This window comes from Podarcis filfolensis (assembly GCF_964270895.1).
Source record: "Podarcis filfolensis genome assembly, chromosome: 6".
NCBI classification, from domain to species: Eukaryota; Metazoa; Chordata; class Lepidosauria; order Squamata; family Lacertidae; genus Podarcis; species Podarcis filfolensis.
Genome location: NC_139609.1, coordinates 68,801,658 through 68,823,193, shown reverse-complemented (window position 1 = coordinate 68,823,193; position 21,536 = coordinate 68,801,658). Strand labels below are relative to the sequence as shown.

Genomic DNA, 21,536 nt, shown 5'->3' with positions numbered 1-21,536 from the left:
GATCATAGGACATCCAGAAAGTATAAAACATTGCAGCTGAATGAATCATTCCCAAAATAAAATGAATCATTCCCAAAATAAAATTATAAATGTGCCTCTGATATACTGTGTGTACCTTAAGTATGTATACAAACTCAATGAGAGGTGTGAATTTGCTTTTGCCAGGTCTAAACCTCATTTATATTAGGACCAATCTGAGATAAACTCTCATTTCCTCAACAACAGAAATGAATTGTTCAAATGCCCTTGAATTTTCTGGCAACATTTGCCATTTTCTCCTGCCACACCAGTGTGTCATGCCACACCCTTTAAGAACCACTGGTTTAAGGGAATGTTCATATTGCCTTAAGATTTCTGGGAGGGCATATGATATTTTACGGGACTACTCCCAAGTTATCAAACTCCTATTAGACTAGCCCAGGACATGTTAGATCAGGAGTGGGGGAACCTGTGCCCCTCCTGATGTTGAACTACAATTCCCATCATCCCTGACCATTAGCCATGCTGCCTGGGGCTGGTGGGAGTTGGATTCCAACAACATCTGGAGGGCCATGAATTCCCCATCTCTGCAGATTAAAAGAAAATTCCCAAGTGACCCTGACATACCAGTAACTTGTGAAAAAACTCAAAGACACCTGCGCCTTTGAAACAAGCAATTTTCTCCTTCCTCTTATTTAATTCCATCTCCCATAATGATGACATCCTCAGACTGATCCTAGGAAGTGTATTGTCTCCACAGATTGGCATAAACATTATTGAAGCCCAGAAATTGGTAGGAGTGAATATTGACCCTTTTGTAGTTGTGAAAATCGGAGATGAGAAGAGACGCACAGCAACACAAAAGTCAACCAACTGTCCCTTTTACAATGAGGTATGTAATGTACAGGCAAGATTCCATGACTCCACCACTCAGAACTTCTAGTTTTGTACATATCCTGGCCACTGTTAGGCAGCTGACTGCAGGCTGCAAACTTCTCTCAAAAGACTCGCATGCTCTTGCATATGCCACAAAAGATGTTGCATTAACATGCAAGTCATAACTAAATTATCAAGGTTGGCAGCTGCACAATTGAGTAATGGTTCTGTGTACAGTTGCTAAAATTTTGCTGCAGCCTACTAGCACGTGGAGGCCAGGAGTATATAAATCAAATTACCCTGTGTTCATGATCACCTATTGGATTATCAGCATGTGGGTCAACCATTTATTCCTTTGGGAGAGTGCTTTCTGAATAGAAATTTTGCAACATGTGAGAAAGTCCTAAGCTTATGCACCTCTGTAGAGCAAGGGTGGGGAACCTCTGGCCTATGGACGAATCTTGCCCTGCCATGTCCAGTTTTCCCAGTGAGGCCATTTCCCCCCAAACCATAACCACTTGTCAATCAGCTCTCTTCACTGGGCAATGCCAACTGATGGGTGGAGGGAAGGGTTCAGTGAGGTGGGCTGGGTATGGGTTCAAAAGTTTAGAGAAGTGCCTGCCAAACTTATTGTAGCCAAAAAGTTTCAATGAAGCCTAACTGTGGGGGTGGGGAACATTTTCAGCAGGGGGGGTCTCAAATAGGGAAGGGTGAGTTAATGGTGACCGCCCCCCAGTTGTGAGCCTCCTGACGCAAAATGCCTCCCACACAAGAGGTCCTCTGTTGACTACAATGGAATGTTTCCCCCCAGGCCTAATTACAATGGAAGAGGGATGATGGAGGGGTTGCAGTTGGGGAGGGAAGGGTGTCTTCTCCAGGAATACCACCTTCTGCCTTCAGTTAGACTTGGAGGGGGGTGGGAAGCAAAAACACTTTTGTCAAGCCTAATTGCTGGTATGTGCATTGTTGTGACTGGTGTGTGCAAGATTGCAGCAAATGCATGTGTGTATGCCATGTGGCACTGTGGGTTAAACAGAAGGTCGGTGGTTTGAATCCCCGTGACGGGGTGAGCTCCCTTTGCTCGGTCCCTGCTCCTGCCAACCTAGCAGTTCGAAAGCACACAGTGCAAGCAGATAAATAGGTACTGCTCCGGCGGGAAGGTAAACGGTGTTTCCGTGCGCTGCTCTGGTTCGCCAGAAGTGGCTTAGTCATGCTGGCCACATGACCCAGAAGCTGTATGCCGGCTCCCTCAGCCAGTAAAGTGAGATGAGAGCCACAACCCCAGAGTCGTCCACGACTGGACCTAACAGTCAGGGGTCCCTTTACCTTATGCCCTGTGTGCATATATGTGTGGCTGTAAAGTGTGCAGGTGTGAATGGCTTCAGTATGCGGATGGTTGCAGTGCTTGCGTGTTGCTCATGGCAGCTTCCCCAGTTTGCAAATTTGCACATGGGATGAAAAAGTTTGATGACCCCTGCTTTAAAGAAAGCGTCTCATTGGGGGGGGGCACAACTGTGGTCCTTGGAATATGATAGCACTCATGAGTCAGAATTCTTCACCTTTCCCTTCCAGTATTTTACATTTGAATTCCATGAACCGAGAGATGTTTTGTTCCATAGACTCATAGAGATTTCTGTAAGTATCAGCCATTGTGGGTCACTGTTATGGGGAGAGAACTAACATGAGCCTATTGCATAGCAACATGGGTGCTAAGAACCATAACAAAATAGGTGGGGTACTAAGCCATGCCTCTGCTTTAGGTTTCCTTCCTCTTTTTCCAAAGTTTTGCTGATTCTTAGTTTCATAAGAATGACTGCCTCAGTGGAAACCATTACAATCCAAACCAATGTAGGCATTACTGTATTTTTGTTCATGATATTTTATAGTGCCTTAAGTGTAGGTCGCACTTTGCAGAAGGATCAGAGAGGTCCCTCCCCGCAATGAGCATGCAATCTGGAACTTAAAGTGCGAGAGACAACAAACATAGGGGTGGGGGAGGGACAAATGAGATAAAATGTAATTATGTGCACCGAAGTTTTGTTATAGCTGAAAACGAGGATTCAGGGGTTAAGCCAAATGTCCAGTGAAAATGGTGTGTTCTAGGAGAAATTTGAAGGAGCAGCTAAAGTAATCTGAACCTCAGCTATACTGGGCTGCCTTGGTCCTAAGAGGTAGAAATTCTAAGTACCTAGGAAACAGTTTTCTAATGTATTCTATGAATGCTGGAAAGGGTGGAAGAGATGAGCTGGTTGCCTTGTAAAATCCTTGCAACATCCCAAGGGTATCTACATTTCTCCACGGGACGGTTTGATCATCTGTGTGACGATGCCCTGTATCTGTCATCTGGAATGCTGAAATAGAGGCTGCGTTTATAAACGACATGCATATGCATTCCACACTCTGTTTAAAATCCTTTATTAATATTCAACATCCTGACATTGCAAGAAGGAAAAATATTTTGATTAAACTTCTAAATTGAAAAGAAGCACCAGACAAATCATACCATTGTTGAGAAAAAGAGCTTTACAATTTATTTGTAGACTTATAACACAAGATTAGCGAAGACTGACAACTTTGAAATCCTTTAATCCTTTAAACTTGTCTCTGTTTCATATAGTACAGTTTAACTTGGCCTTTTTTTTGCCACTTCCCCTATCCTTTGGAACCACCGAACAATTCTATTAGCTCAGTTCCCTCCACCACTGCTGATAGAGGGATACTACTGTAGCATTAAACACGTTCTGCACACCTTTTGACAATACTGAGAAAGTGGTTTGTATTACTGTGCAGGTCTTCCATTCAAAGAAGATCCGATTCTTAGGTGCACTCATAGGGATATTCAAGGTTGATCTAGCGACTATATACAACCAGCCAGGTACAGTACTTGGAAATGATTCTTGATTTCCTTTTCCGTTATCTGCTTTGAGCCTATGATATGAGTCGCCCTTGCATTATGGTCTATTTTGAACTCTTTCTTTCACAACAACATAATTTACAATTAAGTAACGAATGAGAACATTGTAAAATGGGTTTTCATCTGCCTAGTCAGGGCAGCCCCAATACATTTTTGCTGAAAACTAAGGATAACATTGTGCCTTTCCCTATTCCATGTACAAAAGGCAACCAGACTGGTGGCAGCTGAATCTTCCTTGAACATTGGTGAAGGGTAGCAGACTTGCAAGTGGGGAGGAGGGTGCAGGGCTGCACAGCTCACACAACTCTGACCTCCAACATCTTGTTGCCTCTTGCCAGCAACAGACCCTCCAAGTGTCCCTATTTTCCAGCGACGTCCCTGATTTAGAGAAGCCACCCTGGTTTCTGATTTGATCCCAGAATGTCCAACTTTTCCTTAGGTTGTCCCTATTTGCATTGGAGCGAATGGAGTTATTCAACCCCCAAGTGGTCTGAAGGCAATCCTGTGTAGGGATTTTTTAAAAAATGTTTTAATATTATTTTTATATGTTGGAAGCTGCCCAGATTATCATCATGGAATGGGATGTCCCTATTTTCATCAGAGAAATGTTAGAGTGTATGCAGCATTTGTTGTCTGTGACAGCCAATCTTACTTTGCTCTACGGTAGGGCTAGCTTGGCTCTGCCTCCAGCGCTCATGATTCTGAACCCTCTACAGCCCTCTTGGCCAGGATTCTGACTCTTCAGGGGATATATGAGCCTTATTGTGCAAAGTGTTGCCTCATCAAAACTGAAAGCTCCATGGAATTTCTACCGTGCCCATGGAAAGACCTCAGTAAAGCTCATATTTCCTGTGCATAACCTCCCGTAAATCTGCAGAGCTCTGTTGGTTTCAGGGAATGGATATTGATTTTTGCTTGCTAAGTGTCTTCCCTGGTACTTTGTGAAGATAATACAACTCTGCTGGCTTTTCTCTGAGGCTTTGAACTTGTGATGGAAGTTGTCATCATAATATGTATTGGATCCAAGAAAATTGTGAATCAGATATTCTCTCTTTATGTCCTTTTAGATCACAGATTTTACCAGAAGTGGGCTGTTATTCATGACCCCAAGGACACCAGGGCAGGAGTCAAAGGCTTTGTGAAATGCAATATTTCTGTCATTGCACGGGGGGATGTAATGAGTTCCCTTCCCACTACCTCAACAAGTCAGAATGAAGACATTGAAAAGTAAGTTTGTGTTATGGAGAGGTATGTAGTGTGTTCTCCCAAAGGATTGGCAAGGGATTGATAGCTAATGTTATTCAAGATTAGAGAACTGATGGAATTGGCCATTGTTCCGATTCAGTGATCTCCTTTCCTTCAATTTTAGTTAGCCTCTGGTTTTCTAGGAGCTGTGAACACTATTTAGAGCTCAAATATATTCCTTTCAGGAACTTGCTGCTGCCTAAAAGAGTCCCAGCTGAAAGGCCATGGGCGAAATTCTGCATCAAAATGTACAAGGCAGAAGGTCTGCCCAGCATGAGTGCAGGAATCATGGGTGGTTTTTCAAAGATTGTGGGTGAGAAGAAAGTCTTCATTGATCCATATGTGCAAGTTGTTTTTTCTGGTCAGCAGGTAAGTTTAAGCTTGAGCAACTGATTTCTGTGAAATGTTTGGTTCATTGTTCTGTGGCTCGCAACAGTCCAGTCTATGTAACTTGAACAAATGCTTTTCTAATGCATCATAATAGAGAGAGGGTATGTACTAAGAATGTAGGAAGCTGATTAGAAAACTGATTAGAGAGACAGCCTTCTCCTCCATTACTTCGCCTAATCCTTTTTTAAACCATCCAAGTTGGTGGCCAACACTACTTCCTGTTGGCATAAGTTCCATAGTTTAAATATGTGTTGTGTGAAGAAGTGCTTTCAAAAATCTGTCCTGAATCTTCCACCATTCACCTCACTGGATGTCCACACGTTATTATGAATGGAAAATAAATGTTGTGTTGTTTCAAAGTGGAAACTTCTACTGTTTTCCCTTGCGTGCAATCTTGATTCATTTCTTTGGTTCAGGGAGAAACTTCGGTTGAAAGTAGTACCACAGAACCAGTGTGGAACGAACAGATCAGCTTCATTGAAATGTTCCCGCCTCTTGTCAGAAAAATAAAAGTCCAAATGTTGGATGATGCCAACATTGGAGATGTTGCCCTTGCCACACACTTTATTGATCTGCAGCAAATATCTGATCCTGGCAGAAATGGTGAGCCCCCTCAGAGCAGCAGGCACTTCTGAATGTTCAAATGATTCTTTCACTCATTGCCGATTGGTCTGGAGTGGGGTTTTTTGTTTTTAAAAATTTTGATTATATCTTTAATCTTATATTCTTCCCTGTCTGGGGAATATATTTGAAGGATGGAATACATACAAGCATATAATAAATATTAATTTATCTACTACAGCTCAGCTGGCCGGGTATGCAAATATGTCCATCTTTGTGTGTGTAGAAGCACAAGTAGGGGAGATCTGATGGGCACCCAAATCTAAGGCTGCATGTACACAATACAGTTAGAGCACTTTTAAAGCATATACCCGCAAATAATCATGGGAACTATAGTTTACCCCTCACAGAACTGTAATTCCCAGCACCCTTAACAAACTACAGTTTCCAAGATTTGGGTGTGTGCGCTTTACATGTATGGTACGTAGGCAATCCATGGGATATGGCCACAGTCATTCCTGCTGAATTCTGTTTGGTTATAGCCAGTATCTAGGAGGATCACCAAGAGTCTCTGCTCTGCTCTGCTCTGATCCGTAGTGGGGAATGACATGTGTGAAATTCTGAACCAAATAACAGTAAATTCAGAAATGTCTTTTTCCCACAGGCTTTAATCCCACCTTTGGCCCAACCTGGGTGAATTTATATGGATCACCCAAGAATTCTGCCCTGCGAGATGTGCACAAAGATCTCAATGAAGGTCTGGGTGAAGGCATATTCTATCGCGGGCGTCTTCTCATGGCGATTAGTGTGGAGATCTTTAGCACTATCCAGGCAGCAGAGAAAAAGCCTGTGGAAGCTCTCAAAGGTGCCCTAAGTAAGCTGAAGCTGAAGAAAAAGAGCAAAAAGGCCAAGGAGAAATCCAAAGCTTCTGTCAAAGAGCAGCAACGAAGCCAAGCTGAGGGTGACGTCCTGGAGGAGTCTGACCAGCCAAGTGAGGTGATTGTGGAGGTAGAGGACCTCCATCCTCTCCCAGAGGTAAGTCTCATATTTAGATCTTAAAGCAAAGCTCTGGCTGTGTGCATTGCCTTCTTCTATACACACATATATGTGAATTCCAGAATAGAGATGAAACGTTTCCTGGACAGCTACAAAAGTAATATAATTGTCTCTTACAAAGGCACTATGTAAGACAAAGGTACTATGTTGCAAGGTAGGTACTAAGTTGAAATTCTGAAATCTTGAAATTGTAAGCATCTCTTTCACATTTCAAATTTAAAGAGTTGTGATAAATTGTTTCAAGACGCTTAAGCAAATATGTTGCCCCTCCAGATGTTTGACTCCAGCTCAAAGCCGCTCTAGCCAGCATAGTCAATGATAGTTCAACAACATCTGAAGGACCAAAGGTTTCCCCATCCCTGATCTAGCAGATAACGCTCCCATTAGACTCTGTGGAAGAAAGGAAAGTGTTTGGTACACATGTGCTTTTACAGTAACTATGCAGCACTTTACAATTCATACAGTGTTTGCAATGGGAACAGTGAGCAGGTAGAGATGGTGATTATACAACAGAATTATATAGATAAGGACAAAGAGCTCTGACCTGCTCTATCATAGCAAAAAGGGCAAATGAAATGAGAAAAGCACCACACCCATGTCATAGAGCCTTCCCTTCCTGGTCTGGCTGCAAATCTAATAACATTTTATGAAATAAGTAAATATAGTAGGCTGCCTGACTTACAGTTCCAAGGAAGTTTTTTCTTTTTTCTTTTAATCAAAACAGCTATGGACCTTTGAAACTAAAGACTTAGGCTCCAGCAAACGTTTCCCTCATTCTCTTTGAGCCATTGGCTTGAGTCTGGAATGTCAATTAACCAGAGGGCAGGCTCAGCTTCTGAGATGCCTAACATTTAGGCTGCACCAAACAAGCAAGTTAGGGGGAGTGAGCAAATGACGATTTTATTTTTTCATGGAGGATGATGACTTCAAAAATTGGACAAATGGGCGGACAAACAGGCAAGGGACTCTGTGCCCCCAAAATGGGACAAACCCATATTTTAAGGGATGGGTGGCAACCCTACTTTTGGATCAAACAAACAACTGAGCTGTCTTGTATGACAGATTTCAGATGTGGGGTTAATGGGACTAAGGCAGGATACATGCCTCTGTTGCTTTGTGTGTCTGTGGCTACCACTAGTTGCTGCTTAAGTCCCATGTGCAGAAGAAAGTGTCATATGGGTCCCAGAATATTCTGGCCTTCACAGGCACTTGCATCCTTTACATATAAGGAAGACAGATCATCTAATGCATCGACTTCTGCATGAGTATTCTTTTGCACTCAGAACTCTAGATCAAGTGGTTGACTTATTTCTCCAATATTCACATCTTCCTCCCAAGATGATATCATCCATATACTGACCTGTAAAACAGAAACCGAGCTGAGCCAGCCAGTCAATTAATCTAATCACCTATGGAACCCCACAGCTGTTTGCCCTTGTTTGTCTTGGGTGGCATTTGTATTAAGATTAGTGTGTTGTATTAAGACGCAGTGAATTAACTTTGCCTTGTCTCTTCAGTTAGAATCCAGCTTCCAGTTTTCCCCACCCAGCCTTCTCTTGGACGAAGAGAAACCCTACTATGAGTCTCTCTTTAGAGCCCAGCCCAAAGGGGCTATGAATAGGCCATGAATAAACTTGCAATACAAGCAATAGATGTGTGAAGCCTGAATTGGTGTCAATGTTTAGCAGCCATCACAAATTAGTACTTGGATTTATCCACAAGTTAGTTTTCTGAATTATTTTTTGAGGAGGTCAATATTGTAAAGCTAGGCTGTTTTGAAACTAAATTTCATTGTTGTTGTTCAGAATGCTCTGGGCGTGAAAGAAGAATTCCTTCTCTTTGCCTCCTTCTTTGAGGTGACTATGATGGAGCCAGCAATAGGTAGCAAGCCTGTGAAGTTTGAGATCTCCATAGGTAAATTTGACATAGACTTGTGTTCACTTTAAAACAGTTTCTTCCCAATGCGTCTCCTTTTTTGTTTCTCTCTCACACTCTCGATTCTCGTATTCTCTTATATAAATGCCCCTCTCTTTGTGACTACCTTGTACGCTTAGCTCTGCAACTACACCAAATATGCAGCCTTGTCTGCAATAGGCCACAGTGAAATTGGCCAGGTTTGCAGCCTGGCACATTTTGCTTAAGGATTAGCACTCGCAAAATGGCTTGGAAAATGTCACCAGGGGATTATCTCCACACGTAGTTGGCCCTGTTTGCCTCTGCCTTCACTGTCATTGCTCTTAAAGTACCTGAGAAAGTGGAAGCTTTTGGTTACCCATGCAGGTGTTTGTTCACTGTAAGTACAAGCAAGAGAACAGTCTAGGAAAATGGGAATTCATTGCTTTTACTCAGATGAGGGATGGAAGGAACTGTCAGTTTGAGATTTCTTAGTTTCTAATTTTTCCAGAATTATTAATCTATCCACATTTTGCAGCAATTTGCAGACGTATTTGTTTGTTTATTTTTAAAATTCACATGGAAATTCATCAGTATTTTCATGTGAATTTATCCTAATAAACACATCTTTTAAAGCCGTTTTAATGTACATTTTTTTGCAAAAAAACCCCCCAACAACCCCTAACTTAATGCATGCTACTTTCACGAAGATCTTAATTTTTATGCAGTTTTCCCCAATATATGCATTTTTTGTAAGTGGTGTTTGGTTGGAGAACTGCATCGCAAAACTCAGAGAAGTAAGAATTTTTAAGGAAAGCTGTGTTTTGGTTCTCATGAGTGTGAATTTGATAGGTTTGGCTTTTACTACAAACTGATTTGAATTTCTCCCGGCTCTCTAACACAAACCATAGATTCTAATATACTAGAGCATGCATGTTATGAACACAAGTTGTTAATGCTCCAGAGATATTTATAATATTATAAATATTATAAATTTATTTTTATAATTATATAACATTATAAATATGAAATGTTAATGAGAATAAAGAATAACTATACTCATCTTCAAGGGAACTATGGCAAAGCTGAAGAAGTGATGACCAAAATTTCCAAGAAAGATGAGAAGGGAGAAAAGAGTGAAGACAAGCAACCTTTGCTGGAACCCAGTTCAGATGATGAGCTGGATATTGAAGTCATAGCACCAAGTACACCTTTGCTTGATAAATCGATGACTGAGAACCTAAGACCTGAACCCACTGAATATGACAAGTAATTACTCTTCATACTCTTAGCCCTGTTTGTGTCTTCATGTTCGTTCATTCATTTCTAATATAGTACATTCAAAAAATTATGTTGAGGCATTCGTCTGAACACCTGAGTGCAAAACTGTATAAGGGGACAGAAACACACTCACAAGTTTTGCTCCCCAATGTCATTGCATACATCATCTCCCCGAACTTCCTTATTGCATAGAACTTTATAAGCCCTTCTGATCAGGAAAGCCTTTTAATTATTACTGTATTATCCAGTAAGGAACTGTTCAATGCTACTATCTAATTTTGGCATGGGAAAGTGGAATGGATTTTCATCTATGTCAAATTTGTGTAGCAGAAACACAGCTTTCTGTATTTCTGTACTTTGGCACTGCTTTTTTTAAAGAAAGAAAACATCAAGGGAAAAGCAGTTCTTTATCCTGTAAATCCACCCCTACTGATATTAGGGAGTGGGTGGTGCTGTGGTTTAAACCACTGAGCCTCTTGGGCTTGCTGATCAGAAGGTTGGTAGTTCAAATCCATGCGACGGGGTGAGCTCCTGTTGCTCTGTCCCAGCTCCTGCCAACCTAGCAGTTTGAAAGCATACCAGTGCGAGTAGATAAATAGGTACCACTCCGGCAGGAAGGTAAATGGCGTTTCCGTGCGCCAGAAGCGGTTTAGTCATGCTAGTCACATGACCCAGAAAGCTGTCTGCAAACAAACGCCAACTCCCTCGGCCTGAAGCGAGACGAGTGCCACACCCCATAGTCACCTTTGACTGAATTTAACCATTCAGGGGTCCTTTACCTTACTGATATTATATATCTGAGTATAACTCTTGCATGCAGACAGTTGTTAGCTATTAGTAGAAGGTTTGTAAAATTCCTCTGTTTGCTGCTCTTAGCTCTTACAGCTGCGTGCCAATGCTGCATGAGAAGCCCTGTGTGTATGTTTGGAGCTACTGGGAAGATTATACCTGGAGACTCTGTAATTCCAACTGGATTGTCAAAATAGCAGAGCGTTTGGTAAAGTATTGCCCTACCTTTAAAGGCTCTGTCAATCCCTGATACTTTTTTCCTGATATACTTGTTTTATTTGCACCACACATCCTTAACTGGACTGAGAAAAAGCATGATTGAGATTAGATTCAGAGTACTCTCAGCTCTGTTCCTGATGAAGGGTGACATCCTTGCTGCTTATATATGAGATACTTACTTTGTTATCTTTGGAATTCCTTACACCAGGAAGTATGTATGGCCCCTGCACTTCCAACTTTTAAGGAGATCTTTCCCCCCCGCTTCGTTTAGCTTTTCTATTGAACTCTGTTGATTTTATACTGACTTGTATTCCCCACCCCCATCTCTGAGCGGTGTGAGATTCCAGGGATTCCAGGCACTTACCCAGGATTCATGTTTCCTTTTGGAAATGAGGTACAGCAGAGACTGTGGTGTCTTTATCATATATGGCTTATTTACACATATCTACAACCTTAGTCTTCAGTGGAGGGGTTCACTGCATCTGCACCCCAAAAAGGTCTTGCTTCTCCCATAGCTGCAGCCTTGGATTCAAACAGAAATCAAACATTGCTCTGGCTCTCTCTCCAGCTTGCTGCTTTCCTTCTAGGTTACATCATTGCAAATCAACTCTGACTTCCCCCCCCAAACTAACCATGAACTAGGGAGGGGCCACACCCATTTGCCGTATCACACAGAGCTTCTTTCCTTTGTTTCCATTAATAGCTCATCATCCAGGCCATCACTTCAACACAGGAAGCTAGCCTGGCTTATATTTTAACACTAGCAGGATCCCAGTGGGTGGGAGGGTAACTGCATACAGTACAGTCTATGCATACAGTAAACTCATAACAATATTTTAGCAATGTGGCAGTTGCCAATTGTTTTAGCTCTTGGCTTGTTTTAATTGCTGTTACAAAGCTTTGCCCACAACTGCAATGTGAGTTAGGCCAGTGGTTTCTGCAAGCACGTCCCTTTTCTTTTAAATCTGGCCAGAGAGAAAACCCAGAGGTATGGGTTGAATAACTTCATGGACAAGTTAATGACCAGCTGGATTCTTCCTCCTTATGCATGTGAGAACAGCTTGCTTTAATCATTTCCCCCCTTCAGCACAATTATGTAGTGTAATAAATGAACACTTCAAGAACATAAGAGAATACATGTTGCTTCTGGGACTGATATCATTATTGTATTGGCCGTAACAGGAACATGGACTAGAAGAGGTGGAGAAGCTCCTGAGGAGACCAAGATCAAAGGCAGATGAGAGGCTTCGGCAGGTGCTAGAGGAGTTTGTAGCTGGATGTAGGTTAGTACTACATATTTGATTTCTTTTCACATAAAGCTGGCTTTTTAGCTCCCTCAGCCACAGATAATTGCAATCATCTTGAAATAATATCCTGGAGTCCAAGAACCACAAATCCTAGAAGCTAAAAGGGAGAAAGAGGCAACCCTCAGACCATCTTGTAGGTACAGTACAAACCCATGTGTGGTTTGGGCTGTTGATTATGGTGCTTAATCCACAGGTCAGCATTTTGATCCAAGCATGGGTCCAAGGGAGGTGAAATGGGAAAGTTCACTCCAAGATGTAGAGTGAACCGGAATCATCCCCAACCCTTTATTAAATTCAGCTCATGTTTTCATGTGATATGTGTAGCTACAGCCTGTGTGGTATGTGTGTGCTACTGTCGTGAGCTCAGAACTCACAGCTTCTCTGATTCCAGGCAGTATTCTCTTAACGTGGACAAAAAGCCCATGGCCCGTCCAAACAACCTTGATCGTTGCCGGATGAAATCTCTCCCACAAAACATTGTAAGTCATGTGATCAAGCTGTGTGCATGCACTCTTGAGGAGCAGAAAGGAATTTGAATGTTCCATGTGACAACAAATACTCTGACCTTCATCTAGCCCAATGTAAACATGGAATCCTCATTGTGTTGCCAGGTTCAGTGGCTATCAGAGTTTTCCCAGATCAGTGCATAGCTTTGAAACCCACTGGCGAGGTGAATCTAGATTACCAATTGGCATCCATTCATGTAGCAAGTAATTATTCATAAGGAGACTCCCCCCCCAACTTACAGCTACTAATTGCACTTGCTGAAAAAAATATTGCAAGGGAGAAGTAAATCATAGGAACCCCACATAATCAGGCTGCAGCCAGGTCCTACTTGAAAACATATGTGTCTCTCTAACAAGTAGAGTCTACTTGTCAAAGGACCTACTGATCAAAGGACCTGAAAAAGTTCCAAGCAAGGAATAACTGCCTCCTTATTCTGAACACTGTGGCTTATTTTTCCCCCTATGCTTTATCCTGCCTCTCTTCCTTGTTTTGTTTCCTTTTAACCCTTGGTATCAGTGCATGGCCTCCATCCTTCTTCCTCTTGCTGCATTCTGCCTTGACTGTTCCATCCCATACTATTCTCCCCTTACTGTTCCAATCCCCGAGTTCAAACTCAGGGCCCCTCCAGATGTTTTTTTTAATTGTGCATTAATTATGATTTGTCCTTGTGATGGTATTGGGGCAGTCATATGTGATCCCACCTAGAGAGGCCCTTTCTCTGAGTGAAATAAACATTTCTAAAATTACAGTAGTACTTTCTACTTAAGAAAACACAAATTCCTCAGCAATCTACAGCTTAGAGCTATAGAAATTGGAGATTCTCTGCTATGGGCAGTTTGCAAGGAGGTGTGGGAGAGCAGATGGAGGGGAAAAGATCGGACCTCTCAGTCTGGTCCCCTGTGTGGTTAAATTCATGGTTAGAAGATGTAATCTTTTTGTCTTCAGATACTATATGCAAAACAGGGGATGCGCATAAGAAGGCGCCTGACTCGCACCAATGTCAAGGAGAAAGTAAATGAGACAAAGATAATCTTGTCAAAGCTTCGCTTCCTGGCTAAAGAGGTATGTAATTTCAGGTGTGGGAATGCAATCAGGTTTGAGAGCTCCTATACATTATACATTAAAAGCCGGGTAGCTCAAGCAACTGGGAAAGGAAACACTGCACCAGAGAGCATGATATTCTAGTAATACCCTAGAATCCTTAGAATTTCTGTTTATGTTTTGAAAGAAGAAAGCAAACATGTTTCTAGTCCTTTTGGTAGTGGGGTGCGGAGAAATATGAGTGCATGTGAGAAATTCAGTGTGATGCTTTCCAAACCAAAAGGTGTATGGATGGCGCATGAAAGGATCAAGGGTTGAGATGAATTCGAAGAAGCTCAGCTCCCACTCTGGTCCCTACATCTGTTGCCTACACCCATGAACCACACCTTCCTTCACTTCTCGGTCTCAAACAAAAAGTTCCATTTAAAAACAAAAAACAAAAACTCAACTCTTCCTCCCCACAGATAAGGGAAAATAATGTTTGCACTTAAAAAAAAATTAAGCTAGTTTTATTTCAGCTTTCCTTCTCTTTCCTGCCCCCAGCCCCAATGTCCTATCCCTGATGTCCTGATCTGGATGTTTAGCAACAACAAGCGTGTCGCATACACTCGGATCCCTGCCCAACACATCCTTTATGCAGTGGTAGAAGAGGAGAAAGGCAAGGACTGTGCCAAGATACAAACGGTCTTTCTCAAGGTGGGTGCTCACCATTTTTGCTCATTAAATTTCTGTTGCATGTACCTGACCCTCCAAGCAGCAAGAGACTCTGGGGGTTCCAGCACTTACTTACCAATGGTTCAGCTTCCTTGGAACAACAACAACAACAACAACAACTTGTTTATTTATACCCCTCACATCTGTCTGGGTTTCCCCAGCCACTCTGAGCAGCTTCCAGCACATATAAAAACAAAACAAAACAAAACATTTCTTAAAATTCCTGATACAGTGCTACAGTGGTACCTCGGGTTAAGTACTTAATTCGTTCTGGAGGTCCGTTCTTAACCTGAAACTGTTCTTAACCTGAAGCACCACTTTAGCTAATGGGGACTCCTGCTGCCGCCGTGCTGCCGGAGCACGATTTCTGTTCTCATCCTTAACCCGAGGTACTATTTCTGGGTTAGCAGAGTCTGTAACCTGAAGTGTATGTAACCTGAAGCGTATGTAACCTGAGGTACCACTGTATTGGAATGGTCATTGGAGACTAGTATCTTAAGGATATATGGTGTTATTTACACATATATACAACCTGAGCATAAGATAAAGGGGCTCCACAGCTCTTGCCTCCCATTAGGTTCCAAGGGAGAGCTGCAGGCCATAGCTTTGGGATCTAGCATAGAGCAAGATAAAGCCTCTGTGTCTCCAGCTTCCAGCACCAGCCACAAACTCAAACACTCAAAACCCCCACTTGGCCTATTGCTCTCCCTCTTAGGGTGGCATAGCATCCCGCCAGGTGAGGTGAGAAAAGGCTCATCCTTTTGTTCCTATGCAACAGGGCAACCTCTTTTGACACATAAATGGCAGGTTTTCTCTCATAGATTCTAACTTCACATACACAGGATCATAGGTTTGGAAGGGACCCATGTTTATCACCCAGACTGACACCCCCCCACACACACACTTAGAACATTGCTTTATGTGTGGAAGCAGACCTAATAATTTATTTCATTCTTTTACTATATCAGCACTTCTTGCCCTTACCATATTTTAACTGAAAAAAATATTATTTGGGGCTTATAGGTTCCAGGGTCACGGAGTGGTGACATCTTTGCAAAACTGGAAATCTACATGTGGCTTGGGGTAACTAAATATGTGAAAAACAGCACCGCAGAGCTACCAGAGGAGTTCAAACCAATATATGATAAGGCTGTGCAGGCTGCAAGGATTCCAGCGTACATCCCACCCAGTCAGCTCAACAGAGATGGTAAGACCATATTGCTTTTTGTTACCTCCCAGTCCTTTCAGAAATGAAAAGATATCATAACTCAAAACTAGCGCAGGATAGAAGATTCTGATGTAAGGGTAGCCAGATGTTGTTGGACTCCAACTCCCATCAGCCCTAACCATCATGGCCGGTTGTACAAAGCTGTGGCACAGCTGATTGGTGGCAGTGATCCTGTCCCATTCCACTAAACAGCAGTGACATTAGTGCTAGGAGAGTGGCTCCACCTAATGACACATGCCACTATTGTCAAACGCCATAGTGAGATAAGAACCTGCAATATACGTTCATGCCACACATAACTGAATTTTTTTGATATGTTACTGTTCAGCAATTTCATACCAGAGTGAAGAAATACAACCTCTGATATGTTAAAGAAAGACTCCTTAGTGAGCTCATTGCTAACATCACCTCATCACTCAAGTGTGTGTGTGTGTGTGTGTGTGTTACCTTAGCTAAGTTGGCAGGTGTATGTTTGTGTGACACACACACACACAAACATATATCTACCAACTTAGTTAAGGTAGCATTCAATGGATCTGGAGTGGACCCTGGTCCATGAAAGCTTATACCACCATAATAAATTAGTCAGTTATTCAAAGTGCCACAAGACTCCAATGAGCTTTAAAAATGAAATGTTCATGTGGAGCTTTTTTCTTCTTCTTGCTTTTTTTTTAGTTCTAGCAGTTTCTCTTTCATGATTAAATGCTGTTGGATATATTTATCATTCTGCCCCATTGTAAACTTGTTGGAAACAGCAATGATTCACATCAAAGTCCTGTCTAATGTGTGAACGTCACACATGGCTGTCATCTTGGAAAGCTGATAGGTGCATTTTGCTTTTTGCAGACTTCAGTTACTTTCAGCTGCGAGCCCATTTGTACCAGGCTCGGGGGATTCTCCCAGCTGATGAAAATGGCCTTTCTGATCCATTTGCAAAAGTGGTGTTTTCAACTCAGTGCCAGACTACATGTGTAAGTGTATTTGCAGCAGACTTGTGAGTAAACACATTTGATAACCCAGGTGAATATTGAAATGGTCCAGGATAGGGGTGGGGAAAACGCTCAGCAAGATGTTTTTGTTTGTGTTTTAGTGGGAAAATGGTGTTATAGATGTGGATAAAATTAATAAATGCCATTTTGGTTATTTTTGGTATGAAGGTAGAAATATAAGCTACAAAGGGTAGCCTGGCCAAGCTAGGGCTGTTAAGGAAACAATAGAGAGCCATTGAGGGTCATTACAAACTTCTTGCCCCAGGTGTGACCTGAGAATGGGGATTTGGAAGGTTGCCAGGGTAACTGCTGGGGAGGGGGAGAGCAAGGGGTTTCTGGGAGGAAGAAAGAAGAAGAGGGGAGAACCATCTTTGGAGTGTGCTGACTGCAAGCAGCTTATGCTGCTGCCTCTTGGAATGACTATGCCATAAGATCTGGACCCCCTCCATGCAGACTAAAGGTGTAAATAGGTGAATAAACCTATTTTCTTAAAGCATGACAGTCTCTGCCATGTCTTCCATTCTCCAAAGGGACACAGACCCTGTTTGTGTGCCTGTGGCCCCATGAGCTCTTGCCACTGCTTGGTAGAGAGAGGGGCAGGCACCGGGCTTTTGTAACAATAGTAAAAGACTATAACAGTCCTGTTGGATGAGACCAATGGCCCATCTAGTCCAGCACTCTGTTTCCAGGTTGCTCAACCTGATACCCATGAAAATCCCACAAGCAGAATGGAAGGAAAATGGTTAAGCAGTCCTTCCCATTACTTAATTTCACAGACTCCTGGGGCAGCTTTTGTTTTAAAAAGTAAGTTGGGTGAAAGATATATATGACTGTGGATTGCATGGGTCTAGCCTGGTCCTAAAGGAGCTGTTTAAAAAGCAGCTTTAATCTCTGTTAATTCAGATCTTGGAAGAGACACTCAGTCCAATGTGGAATGAATTACTTCTGTATGACCAGCTCATTATCGATGGAAAGAAGGAGGACTTGAAGACAGAGACTCCAATTGCTGTTGTCAATATCTTTGACTACAATAAATTTGTAAGTTTGAACATATAAACTCTCACCTGTTTTGTGCGGCTGTAATTTTCTATTTGGCTGCAATAGCTTCTCGGCGACCAGGAACTCACATCGACCATAACCCCACTTTCCTGCAGAAGCAATTCAGAATGGTTTGGGAACCACCAGCAGGTTGAAGGAATAATATACGTGGCATGTTGCAGAAAAAACCTACACCAATACAGTTGATCTAGTCAAGCACTTGGGTGGGCTGAATGTTCATACTAATCTAGTTCCTAATCTAAACAATGAGTTGGGAGAGAGGTTAAGTCACTTTAGCAGCAGGCTTGCTGAGCAGTGCTCAGTTGTGTGAATTTTCTGCATGAGTAAAGTAAAAAGCAGAGGCAGGATTGTGATACAGTGAAGATGGAGGTAAGGGAGCTCATTGCTCTTAGATACAAAGGGTGCTGCAGTGTGGGTAAATTGCCCATCATTGGATCTAATGGGAAACTGGGTTCCTGAAATAATGTTTCTTGCCACATCTGATAGCTGCTTCCTCTTCTCTCCAGGGTTCACCTGTGTTCCTTGGCCGAGCCTTTGTTACACCACTGGTGAAGCTGGTAGATGAGCCATACAGCAAACCTGCTCTCCAGTTTTTTGACATTTACAAGGGACACAAAGCAGCTGGGGAATTAATTGCTGTCTTTGAGCTGATTGAACTGGATTATAGTGGCTACTTAGAGGTAAGTGGGCTCATTGCCACCTCATGGCTACAGGGATGTGTTTGGCAGCTCGAATAGGTTGTGAACAGCCTGCGAATAGTTTCATAATAATAAAAAATGGCCCAAATCTCATGTAACAGTAAAGTTTTGTGCTGATGAGCTGGATTGAACTTAAGTGAAACCTCATGGACATGTGCTCCATCACCTCATCCTGTGTAGTGCTAGAGGACTTTGCCAGTGTTTCATTTCATTGTAATTAGGGATGGGGGAGAAATCTGTTTCAGTTTGCATTTAAAGGCAAATCTATTGCATTCAAACTTTCCACATGAACCGAAACACAACCATCCTTCAACATTCCCCCTTCTCCAAATTTTGCAAAGTTATCCAGCCAAGAAATGTGTGCAAAAATGTATACACTGGTGTAAAATGTATTTATTAGTATTTATTATAATGCATTTATTAGTGAAAACAACATACAAAATGTGCAATATTTGCTTGCAGCGATGTGCATATTAGGCAAACTATCATATGGACATCTCTATTGTGAGGACTTTTTACAAAAAAGAAATTGCAAATGGATATGGAAATGTGGAGAACTGAATTTAAGATTGGAGTAAGGAGAAACAGAGAGACACCAACATTGATAGATGTACTTATCCCTAACTGTAATTTAATTTTGTGTGTAAACCAGGGATTGTGATTTATCATAAACTCTGGCTAGTTAAACAAGCCAGCTTCATATCCCCTGGTTTGATGTTGGCTTGTTTAAAAACTAACCAGAATTTGTGATAAAACCAAGTTCTCAGGTTCATCATGTTCTCCTAGCAGAGGGGCCTTGTGTTTTAGAACAGGATCCTGAAGCATTGATGGGAAAGAATTTTATCAAAAGACTTGATATGAGACAGGTAGTACCCAAGTGCCTTTCAGTATATAACCAGTGACCATCTCTCACTGCTGACCACCCACAACCAGTGCTGTTCATACATCTAGGATTAGAAGAGAGAGCCTTCACAGCTTTCACTTTAGAAAGTGAAGATTGGTTATGATGGAAATTGGTGGATAAATTGACCGGTGGGCATTTAAGTCTACATAGCTATGGAGAGGACTTTTAAATTGTTGTTCTGTGCTGTCCAGCCATCAGTGCCTAGTGATGTAGAACCCAAGGAGCCGGAATATCTGGGAGACCCCCGTTCTGGACGATTCATTATCCCTGAAGGTATCCGACCAATCCTTAAAGAGTTTCGTATAGAGGTAACATTATTTGTTCTTCTTTTAGCAAAGGATTTATTTAACCTAACCATTTTGTTTTTAACCTGTTCAAATACATCAGTATTATAGGGATTCTCCCTCTTACGTATTGACATGATGATTATTTTTAATCATTCCTAATATGTAATTGCAATTATCATATTAATTGTTGCTCATTTAGCATTTTGTATGAGCCAATTTGGGCGCAATTTTGTGAAAAAGTAGCAAGAAATAAACAGAGGAGAGAATGAAGGAATCTAGCTTGACACACAGTAACTAAGAATGCAATCCAAATTCCCTTTGCTGCACCAGGCTGTGGTAGGGATTGGATGGAGGTGTCTCTACCAGTGTCACTCCAATAGCACAGAACTCTCTGTTATGCCCACCAAATGTGTGGGTGAGTGAAAATGCGGCTGGTGGGATTCTTGCTGGTGGTGTTCTGGGGCAGAGATGAACTGAGGCCACAACCATCATGTGTTTACATGAGGCCTAATCCAGGCCCAATCACTACATCAGCTCCAAGATGGCACAGAGATTTGTCTACTCCCCTGCCTTCTGTCCAGGCCAGCACCACCACCGTGTTAAGGTCCATTGTTCCTCAGCTGGGGTTTGGCTTGCAACCGTAGGCTAGTTTGCAAGAAACAGAGAACAGGAGAGAGTAGGTGGGTGTCATATAGGTCTGTTAATCTAGAATGCATCTGTGACTGGGAAAGGTGCTTCAGTGGTTTTTGAGAAGAGGACCATTTTAGAGAAGGAGGGTGTTGGACCCTGTATGGAGTACCCAGAAGAGTCAACTCTTCTGCTTTCTTTCTTTTTTTAGATCTTGTTTTGGGGCCTGAGAGATCTGAAGCGTGTGAACTTGTTTGAGGTTGACCAGCCACAGGTGATCATTGAATGTGCTGGGAAGAAAGTGGAATCTGAAGTGATTACAGTGTACAAAGAGAACCCAAATTTCAATGAACTTGTCAAATTTGTTGATGTGGTGAGTAAGAGGCAGATCTCAAAAGACTGGGATCGCCTTCCATTACTTGATTAACAAAACCAGAGTTGTATGGCAGTAATTTAGAAGCTCCCATTATCTTGAGTTAGCCTCCGCATTGTATACATTTCTGCTAAATAATGTTCCCATCCACTGAGAACCTTTGAGGTTTCCATGTGCTTGATTATCAGTAGAAATAGCTGAGCAACAACCTGAATGTTGCTGAATGGCTGATACTTTGGTCTTGAGCAGAGCTGTAGAATTCTGCTATCGTAGCTGTGGAAGCTCCAATGATGGAGCAATCTGCTGCTCTTGAAAGGCCATGCCACAGTAAAAAAGCTGCATTAAAAATACCACTAAAACATACATGCAAACATGCAACCCAAACAGTATATGTGATTAATGCCTGAATTGATTACTTATAGCAGCTTTGGATTTATTTCTGAGATTTTGACTCTTAATCCATACCTTTTACTTGACCTCTCTTCCTAATGTTGCCAGGGTTGGTGTGAAACATTCACAGTATCTTGTTGAACTAGGATATAGAACCATCCCACCAGTTATCAAATCACTTTATACAGTAAAGAATCTTATTTGGGACC

The 21,536-nt window shown here is 42.1% G+C and overlaps 1 protein-coding gene across 4 annotated transcripts in view; it reads left to right on the top strand.

Annotated features, from left to right (window-relative positions):
• The window catches only part of LOC310764228 (fer-1-like protein 4), a 114,057-nt gene that overhangs the window by 71,574 nt on the left and 20,947 nt on the right, over positions 1-21,536 (top strand). For all 4 annotated transcript variants that reach the window (XM_083617673.1, XM_083617672.1, XM_083617671.1 and 1 more), the window contains exons 10-29: positions 740-871; positions 2,428-2,490; positions 3,646-3,730; positions 4,837-4,996; positions 5,200-5,383; positions 5,821-6,007; positions 6,630-7,000; positions 8,827-8,935; positions 9,985-10,183; positions 11,072-11,192; positions 12,386-12,486; positions 12,902-12,989; positions 13,963-14,079; positions 14,602-14,754; positions 15,796-15,979; positions 16,847-16,971; positions 17,893-18,027; positions 18,555-18,728; positions 19,842-19,958; positions 20,776-20,937. In XM_083617673.1, the coding sequence (XP_083473799.1) occupies positions 740-871; positions 2,428-2,490; positions 3,646-3,730; positions 4,837-4,996; positions 5,200-5,383; positions 5,821-6,007; positions 6,630-7,000; positions 8,827-8,935; positions 9,985-10,183; positions 11,072-11,192; positions 12,386-12,486; positions 12,902-12,989; positions 13,963-14,079; positions 14,602-14,754; positions 15,796-15,979; positions 16,847-16,971; positions 17,893-18,027; positions 18,555-18,728; positions 19,842-19,958; positions 20,776-20,937 (2,967 nt within the window). The remainder of the gene's footprint in view (positions 1-739; positions 872-2,427; positions 2,491-3,645; positions 3,731-4,836; positions 4,997-5,199; positions 5,384-5,820; positions 6,008-6,629; positions 7,001-8,826; positions 8,936-9,984; positions 10,184-11,071; positions 11,193-12,385; positions 12,487-12,901; positions 12,990-13,962; positions 14,080-14,601; positions 14,755-15,795; positions 15,980-16,846; positions 16,972-17,892; positions 18,028-18,554; positions 18,729-19,841; positions 19,959-20,775; positions 20,938-21,536) is intronic.